Here is a 9,387-nt window from a genome sequence, read left to right on the forward strand (position 1 = left end):
GAATCAAAGAACTTGAGTTCAAATCTTGTCTCTGCCACTTACAACCTCATTCAAGTCATATAATCTCTTATGGCTTTAGTTTCTTCATCTGTAAAATGGGGGGGGGGGGGATTGGACTTGCTGATCTCTATAAACCTTATAGCTTTAAATCTACCATCTCATGATCCTTTGATGTCAGTAAAAGGTGGCAGAGAAAGTTCTCTAGTGGGGCTGCTGGCCCTCTGGGGTTAGGGGAAGACTAAGCAGACCCTGAATCTATGGACATTTAGGCCATTACTAAACCTGGAGATAGGCTGGCTTCCTCAGAGTAGACAAGTTGATTTGAAACATTTGCCTAGATTCCTAAAATCTGGATCCAAGAACAAGAAATGTCGATTATGGCCTGAATTTTCTTTTATCCCATTAGTGCAAGACAGTGAATAGGTTCAAATGGTTCATTGACCATGAAAATGTTTCCTGGACTCAACTGAGAGTGAGCTAGGATTTGAGTCAGCTTTCTGATAGCAATAGCTGCCTGTGCTGAGATTAGTCATTTATGGAGAACCCTTCTCTTCCTCTCAAATCGCTGGGCACTTAAAAGCAGCACATCCTACTCATTCTCTTACCTGTGCCTTGAGCCAGAAAAGCAAGCTGCTAGGCAGGTCCTGCTGGTGGCCTGGTGGAACTCGTGAGTTGCTTCATACTCAAAGCCATTGGTTCCACTTTGCTCTTATGCCAGGGTAGAGTACAAAGCAAATTAGGTCAGTCATACCTTATGGAATACTGGCCAGTCAAGGGCAGTTGGCTGGGCAGGGAGAGTGGCCCCATCCAGGTGCCAGTGACCAGCACTGACAGAGACACCACCTGGCTCTAATATAACGATTGCTATTTATAAGCAGGAACTGGGTTTAAGTTAAAAAGGAGTCATTTGCTCTCCTGCCCTAGAATGTATTTAACTAGAGGGCAGACCTGCACCCTAATGGGGGCTTGAGGAAAAGTCAGTGTCCTGGATAGGACAGTAAACTTTCCTGGATCATTGTAGCTTTGACTAGCATCTACCCCATCTCTCTTCCTTGCAGGGAGCAACAGAGAATCAGTTTCTAAGGAATGCCCCTAGAAATAATTTAGTCCAAATGTCTCATTTTTAATAGGAAAATAAAGCCCAGAGACGGGTATGACTTGTGCAGGATCACACAGTTAATCAGTGTTAGAGCCAATAAGAGAACCCCAAGTTTTAAGGTTCAGGACAGCATTAACTTTTAAGGTGATTTAGCAAGATTTGAGTTAAAGCTCTAAATGCCAGGGGAAGTGGATTAGGAAGTAGAGGGATAGTGAATCCAGAGCGAAAGCTCTCTCTTGCCAACAGTGCTTTTAAGCTTCAGAAAGCAGGGGCTTTTCATGCACTGTACAGGTTCTAACAATGCTATAAATCAATCATACTTTTGAATGCATTAGGGGAACTTGTTTAAATAATCATTTCATAATTTGAACCCATCACCCCTCCTTGTTCATCCATCTTTTGCATAATTCCAGACTTTTCAAATATTTACCTAGGTTAATGCCCAACTAGATTAACTGCATCTGCTGAGTCAGGGCTGGCCAGTTGCTAGGACTACACAAGAAAGGAGAAAGGTGCATAGACACTCACTCCAAGGGGCTTTGACCTTCCTGGCTCATGATGTATCTGGTGGCACAGTATATAGAGTGCCGGACCCGCAGTCAGGAAGACTTATGTTGGGGAACCCTACCTTTCTAGTCTTTCTAGGGGGATATATAGCAGATAACCCAGGTCCTTTGATTCTTTGCCCTAGGATGGTGAGATCCTGAGTGGGGTCTGTGGTTAAGAATACAGCAGATAAATGCACTGGGCATGTCCCATGTTTTGGTAGGATTGAGCCCCATCCCTCTGTCTTTTTCTCTTCTTTCCTGGTCGCCCCACTTCTCTCTTGCTAATTGCTTTCTACTTAACCCCCTGAATCTACAAGTTTCCTTTTTAAGAAATTGGCCTTTGCATCTGGCTTAATTTCCAGGTTGCAAATGGGTGATTAGAGCTACTACTAAGGGAAGAAATGGTCCAAACCAAAAGCATGTTGAATAAGATAGGGAAGTGCTCCACTAAGGCACACATCATTAAAAGGCTGCTCAGAGTTTATTAGTTTCTGTTGAGTAACAAAGTAAACAAAGTTACTGAGGCTGCTGGAAAGCACATAGGTGATTTGGATAGTAAAAAAAAAAAAGTAACAAGTGTGGTTGCTTTTGTTTTTTGGTGTTTTGCTTTTGTTTTCTTTAAAAAACACACACACACAGCACAACTACTTCTATGCTTAAGCAGCCAATCTAATCTAAAGGAAAAGGTGGGAGAGGAAAAGGGAAGGGAAGGGAAGGGAAGGGAAGGGAAGGGAAGGGAAAGGGAGGGGAGGGGAAATGGGCTCTGATGCCTAGCGCACTTCAGAAGCGGTGGGGAGCAGCAGGAAGGTGCTGCTGCTCATGCAGAAGGCCCGGTGGTGGTTTTGCTGGGCTCGCTGACATGCCGCTTCCTCATGGCTTCCTGAGCCAGGTCACAGGTGATCGTGCCATGAGCAACCTGGAAAGTTCCTGAGCTGCAAGTGAGGGATGAGGGAGAGTCAAACATCTCTAAATCCCAATACGACAGAGCGCCAGCACCCCAAGAGGTGCTGGGTTAGGTAGTCCTTCTCCACCACTACTCCTACTCCTCCCCATATTCTCCAGCCTGTCCCAATTCAGATTTTCCTGTATTTCATGCTTTAATAAATTCTTACTCATTGCAGAGTTATAAAAAGGTAACTACTGGCGGCTAATAACCAGGATATAAAAAGGCAGGATTTGGGGGGGGGGGGGGATAGAGTGGGGCTGGTGTCAGTATTAAGGTTGCCAAAATGACATTATCTTTCCTAAGTCACACTCAACTTTTCCCTCCCTCCCCCTCAGGTTCCAAGCCCACTCTGTAACTCACTTACTTCTCTGGGGATTCCAATACAGTTGTCATGAATGGATGACTTGACTTCCCGAAGAAGAAGCTTGCCCACCAGTGGCCTGGGTCTGATTTGGGAAGACCTAAAACATGCAAGGCAGAGTCACTCATTCTGGGAGCCACTGAGTAGTTACCAATATACTATTCTGTAGAATCAACTCTCCTTTTCCCCTTCACATCCTGTACTTTTCCCCAATCCAAGGAGGAGGTGAAATCCCAGCCCTTTTTGCCTAACTGGCTGTTGGAGAATTTGTGTCAGCATTAGGAGCACCAATTCACCTTCCTTGCACGTGATTGCTATTTGGTTCTTAGTGAATCCAATGTCAAACTTTGTTTAGAATTCATAGAGGAATAGGCATGTTCCTCAGAAGAGTTAATAAGGGTCCTATACTCACCAGGATGGTGGGGGATCACTTCCCCAGAGTACTCAGCACTTCCACAGGAGCTGTTGCTGGAAGTGGAACCCAGACGCCCTGGGAAGGAAACACGGTGTCACTAGTGCCTTCTTCCCTGGAAAATAGTCTTCAGTCCCCTCTGGGTTACTGGGCTGGTTACTCATGGTCCCCCTAAACCCTGGAATTTCTTCACTTCCACTGAGGCTTGAGGAGCCCTCTTCCAGGAGATCAATCATTTACTGTGTTTGTCTCATCTTGAACCTACTCAAATCAGGGCTCCAAATATATGGTTATGCTTACATCACAAATTGGTGTCAATTGTAAAGATCTGCAAGGTTGTATGCCATTGGTAATACTGGTAAGAGTTAGGGGGCATACTCTAGGAGTTAAAGAGAGTTTACAGAGTGCTTTCTTCCATTCATTTTTGTGAGATAGGTGGTATAAGCAGGATTATACTTATGTTACAGATGAAAAAAAAGAAGCTCAGAATGGTCAAGTGACTTGCTCAAGGTCACATAGCTACTAAATGTGAAGCCAGGACTCAAACCTGGGGTGAGTCTTCTGTCTTTGAATCCAGTGGTCTTTCCACTTATACTCTGATGCAAGCCCTGACATCTTTGCACCAGGTTTAGAGTTCAATTTAGAACTAGGGGCTGGACATTTTCTTTTCATAATAGACTTTCAAAAGTGCCAAAAGAAATCCCCAGTCCTCCTGTAGTAGCTTGGTGCCCACAGGCACACTGGACCCTACAGAATTCTAGCCCTGTTAGGGCTTGATGTCCCAGGGAGGCCTTACTTCGGTAGTAGTCATGGGTTGCTACAAGTGAACCGCTGGACGGGATTGCTGCCATGTTGCTTGTTCTTCTTGTGATGATGTATATCTGCAGGGGAGACAGTCATGATTCTCAGATGTACTTTGGCTCTCCCCATAAATGATAGGAAGATTTTTCTCAGTTGTTCTATAATTGTTCCCTCCTCTCTATTGACCTGGCTCAGTGGAGTCTGCAGTTTCAAAGAGGTTAGATAGTATTCTTATGTGGACCCCAATATCTGATAGTTTGAGTGACTCCACAAGGGGAAAAAGATAACTGTAAAATTTCTACCTACTTCTATAAATAGTTTAAGACAAATTTTGACTTCATGGTCTAGACTTTCAGCATGCTGGCCCCCCTCATCCTTATAGATCTCTTTTTTTAAACATTTACCTTCTGTCTTGGTATCAATTCTAAGACAGAGGATCAACAAGAGCTAGGAAATCAGGATTAAGTGACTTGTCCAAGGTCACACAGCTAGGAAGTATCTGAGGCCAGATTTGGGCTCCTGAATCTAGGACTGGCAATATCTACTGTTACCTAGCAACTCCCCCCTCCCCAACTCCAGGAGACAATGACTTTTTTTTTTTTTGGAGACATTATAGGATACCTCACTTCTACTTTGCTTAGAGATTCTACAGTGTTAAAAATGACTAAGACTTATGTTTTTGGCACTAATTCATCTTGGAAATTAGAAAACTGGGGTGGTTTATAGAATATTTTCCTACAGTAATGGCAAAGGTGGTTCTCTCAGGGAACTGGAGCCTTCCCTCTCTCACCTCCATCCCAATTTGCCAAACTCCACCAGTGCATGTTACCCTGTATTTGTCCCCTTTGCTTTATCAACTTGACCATCACCCTAATTCAAATCCTCTAGCCTGGACCTGTATCAACTACAGGGTGATTCTAAAACAACTGAACTTTCTCAAATTTTGCTAGATTATTAAATATTTACTAGATTATAAACATGCCACACATCCCAGATTTACTCCAGAGTTACTCTTACATTTTTTTGTCTTCTTTTAGAGAATTCTGGTTTTCAAATGTCCAGAAAACCTTCCCGGATGTTTATCCTGTAGGCTAATATTCCCTCTCTCCCTTATCAAAATATCCCTGCATACCTTGAAGCTCTCGGTCTACTCATATACTAGAGAATGTGTTCGTGCACGTATCTAGAGAATACGTGCACAAACACACATTCTCTCCACTCATCTCCCCCCTCCTCCCAAGGTTCCTCCAGGAATTTTCACTTCAGGCTTCAGACCACCCTTTATTTTCTGCCTCTTCACAAAGTTGGGGGAGGGCACCTTCTCAGTTCCCTTTTATGCCTAGTGCTCCACTACCAGGATGTGAGGTCTTTATCTATCTTTCCTTTTGCTCGTATTTGTGCACAGTGCTGGGCACTTAATGAATGCTCCTTGATTAGACAAAGACCCTGAATAATGGACGCCTAAGAAATGCTGGTTAAAGAGAATCCTAGCAGCTATCCCCTCAACAGTAAGAGTCCGACTCTTCCTAGGAAGAGGAAGTCTGTTTTTTCATCAAAGACCTTGGCGGCAAAGCATAGCATTTTCTTTTTTCTTCTGGCATGACAAAACCAGAGAATGAAGCTGCTCTCCTCTCACATCCCCACCACCCTCCCCACATTTAGATACCACAGCAGCAACGTTTAGAGGGCTTTCGTCCTTAACAGCCTGTTCTCAGGCAACAAAGAGGGCCTGAAGAAGAAACAGAAGTGCATTGTTTGGCCTCTTTGCCTCGGTCAGCGCTTTCCAAGCAGAGAAGTGAGGCAAGCCCGCCTCTCCCTAATTCCTCCAGACAATCGTCTATTATCTGTACCACCCCGCTTTGAGGCTCCTCCCCCGAAGCCTTATATAACCTTAGCGGTCGGGGGAGGGGAGACCCCACCCAGAACTCCATCAAACCGGTTCAAACTGGCTCAGAGAAACCCTCTGGCCCTGTGCCCGACTTGCCCAGTACTGAGATGCCAGCCCTAACAGAAAAGAAGGCCAAAGATGTGGGGGAAGGCTCGATGTCTAAACTAGCTCTTCCCTCCAGTCCCTTCCCAGAGCAACTGACTGAGGTCCGGCAGAAACCGGATCAGTCTCTTCACAAGGGACAGAAGAGAAGGAGCTGTTGTTCTCCGGAGCAGCATAGCCCCGCCCAGCAGCCTCTAAAGGAAGCTAAATCAAACCAGAAGGGCAAAATCTGTACAGGGCTAGATAGGATTTAAAAGATGTAATTCCATCCTTTGGTTTAGCCAGATGCAAACAGCTGGGAAGGGACCCAGGTTATTATGCTTAGGTGATTTTAAGTATTACTCCTCTTCCATCCACTCCCTTTCTGTTGGGCCACAAGCTTTAAGGATGTTTTGGTTTTTTATTTGGCGGGGATACCCTGCTCAGAAACCGACCCCGCGAGAGATAAGTCTTGGTTCTGTTTCCGGCATCCGGCCTTTCTCTGTCTGAACTGGTAGTGGTTGTGTTTCCACGTGGAAACAAGGAAGCTTTTTTTCCAGGGCCCAAGGCCAACTTTGACCTAAAAAAGCACAGATCCAGCCAACTGAGACCAACACGTGGGTGGGGGTGGGAGGGAATGGTGTCCCCTTCTAAAGTCCATATTTGGGAAGCAGCTCGGAGCAGACAAAATTCCTGAGGTTGTCACGAGGGGCCAACGGAACAGGTTTTGATAAAAACCAACAGAGGCATTCAAGCTTCCCCGATTTCCCCAGTACCTAGAAATGGCGAACTGAGTGATTGAGGGTGTACAAAGGGGCTCAGGCAAGTCCTAACACGTGCTGTGGGTGAGGAAGGGCAGGGTGCCCTCCATTTACTTCCTGTCCCTAGTAGAGGGTTCCTGGGTGGGACGCTACGACAGTTCCCTCCTCACTCTAGACAGTAGGGCGGAGGCCAGAAGGAAGGCAAACAAAGATTAGGAACAAGTCAGAAAGACCAAAGAGGAGGTAGGCGGGAAATAAAAAGGTAGCGATCTCGGAGGGAGGGGGTCCTAGATAGGAGAGGAATAAGTGGTTAATATTCTTTTCTCCCACTGGGCTCCTGATCTACATCCTTTTAGGTAAAAAAACTTATCGTGCCCGTTCCCACAGTCGACCAGGAACAACAGAGAAAAAGCCCGCAGAAACAAGGTGTTTATAGTAAGCCAAGCCACCTAGGAAAGACCGATTATCGCCTAGCGCCTGGCAAACAGCTAAGCCAGAAGCACCTTTCCAATTTCTCAGATTCTCGGTAACCGTTGGAGTGTCGATTTCTCAGGACGCCTCTTTTGGGGACTATATCTCTAAAAGGGGTCTAGATGATTTGTCTTCCTCAGAAAGTACGTGCGGTGTAGTCAAAGAGTAGGTTGGACCTAGACCTTAGAGAATCTGGGCTCGAATTCTAACTTAACCACGCTTTACTATACAGAAGTTCCGATTCTCCACAGCGGACAGCGCCTCTTCTCCGCTGGTCCCCCTTTTCCTCCCCTCCCCAAGTTACCTTTCATTTACTTCAAAGGGGAGGGGGTTTTGTCTTTGAAACTCCAGTACTAGTACGGAACTAATTTAAATATACATTATATAAAAATGCATTTATTATATATATGAGTATATGTTGAGAAGTCAACCAAGACCCTTTCTGGGCCGATTTTCCTTATCTTTAAAATGAAAGGTTCAACTAGACAGTTTCTTAGGCCCCTTTCATCTCGATTAAATTTTATTATGCTCAGCCAAAGCCTAAAGTTTCTCAAATCTATTCTCTCCTGAGCCTGCCATCCAGGAGCCTTGAGGATTCTTTTTTTAAAAAATGTGAGCATTTACTTGGAACTTTTACTCGTATTGTCATTTTATTTCCTTATGGTAAGACTTAGAGTAGTAGAAGTAGGAAGGACTTTAGAGATCATCTGGGTGCTTCTGCTTCCATTTTTAAATAAGGAAAACTGAGACCCAAGGAAGTTAAGTGACTTGCCCAAGGTTATGCAAGCGCGCAAGAGTTGCCCGAGGTAGTAAAGCAGAGTCAGGATTCGAACCCAAAGATTTCTTTCTCAGCGCCGCGCGCTTTCCACTCGGATACACTGGCCCTTCCACATGTATTTCTTCCCTGGAACTACCTAATGAAAACCCCAAACGCCCTGGGTCCTTTGCTTTTCTCTCTAGACAATCTTTAAAATGGAGTCTGGACTCGGCTCTGCGAGGGTGGGGTCTCCTCTCCTCCACTCTTGGTCTCACTCTAGCCTCCTGCTCTGGGTGCACAGCACCAGAGAAGCCAAAACTGAGGGGCGGGGGAGGAGGGGGTGGCTGCTCAGTTCTTGGAAGAGGGCTGCAGCTAGTTCTCTTTTTAGCCTAGTCCTGCTTACCTTAGTGGCGGCTCCCGAGCAGCCCCTGTCAAGCAGTGGGCTGCGGCGGACGATCACTGGTGACTTGGCTCGGGAGAACGGGGCGCTAGGCCACAGAGCCCATTTGTAAAGGAGATCACGGGAGGATACTCCACGGCAACGGAAAATGCGAGAGTTCTTTGGGTTTGGCTCTCGAGGGGCAGGGCAAAGACTTATATAGGGTGGCGAGGGGGGCGGGGTAGACTCCCGTCATGAGAGGTGGGAGGAGCGAACCCCGAACCCCGCCTGCCTCCCCTCCCCCAGCCCCAGTTGAGCCTCAGCTCCACTGCGCTCTGGGTAAATGGAAGACCCAAACTCCTTTGCTGGAGTTAGTGGGAAGAGGAGAAAGACTTCCGTCCTTCATTCACGCACCCAGAGGCCTTTGAACTACTGGACGGCTGCTGGGAATAAGAGGATGTGGTCCAAACATATCCTAAACTGAAGGAGCTCTTAGAGAAGAATCATTTCAAAATTTTATAAACCACTCAAACCGGCCACTGTTGGACTCGGGCTTCTCTGTGTCTCTACAGCTAGCTCGAAAAACTTGCAGAACTGGACAGAACCTGATGCTTTCAGGGGTCCTTTGGATAGAGTTCTGGGCCTGTGGGCAGGAAGACCCATCGTTATAACCGCGTTAAAATCTGGCCTCAGACACTTACTAGATGTGCGACCTGGGAAAGTTACTTACTGCTGTTTGACTTAGTTCCCCATCTGTAAAATGAGCTGGAGAAGGAAATGGAAAACCACTGAGGTTTTTTCAGAGGCATTCAGCAGACTGGTACAAATCCTTCTAGCATGGAAGATCTGTTTTAGCATTCATAAAACCCCTAGGTGCAAGCTG

General features: G+C 45.9%; 1 protein-coding gene across 1 annotated transcript; it reads right to left on the minus strand.

The window, feature by feature from the left end:
* Nucleotides 1-2,109: 2,109 nt before the first annotated feature.
* PPDPF (pancreatic progenitor cell differentiation and proliferation factor) lies at nucleotides 2,110-8,860 on the minus strand. Its single transcript, XM_056812825.1, has 5 exons — nucleotides 8,529-8,860; nucleotides 4,163-4,247; nucleotides 3,367-3,444; nucleotides 2,958-3,054; nucleotides 2,110-2,579 (listed from the first exon to the last, which is right to left on the minus strand). Exons 2-5 carry the CDS (start codon nucleotides 4,215-4,217, stop codon nucleotides 2,465-2,467), a joined length of 345 nt encoding a protein of 114 aa, XP_056668803.1. The 5' UTR covers nucleotides 4,218-4,247; nucleotides 8,529-8,860; the 3' UTR covers nucleotides 2,110-2,464.
* Between the last annotated feature and the right edge of the window lie 527 nt (nucleotides 8,861-9,387).

The sequence above is a fragment of the Monodelphis domestica genome, chromosome 1 (genome assembly GCF_027887165.1).
Source record: "Monodelphis domestica isolate mMonDom1 chromosome 1, mMonDom1.pri, whole genome shotgun sequence".
Classification (NCBI taxonomy): Eukaryota; Metazoa; Chordata; class Mammalia; order Didelphimorphia; family Didelphidae; genus Monodelphis; species Monodelphis domestica.

Excerpts from the sequence above, each read along its gene's own strand:
- PPDPF (XM_056812825.1), bottom strand. The coding sequence starts at position 4,217 with ATGGCAGCAATCCCGTCCAGCGGTTCACTTGTAGCAACCCATGACTAC. Across the intron at positions 3,445-4,162 it reads AACCCATGACTACTACCGAA|GGCGTCTGGGTTCCACTTCC; the intron begins GTAAGGCCTCCC and ends TTTCCTTCCCAG. Across the intron at positions 3,055-3,366 it reads AGTGATCCCCCACCATCCTG|GTCTTCCCAAATCAGACCCA; the intron begins GTGAGTATAGGA and ends TGCATGTTTTAG.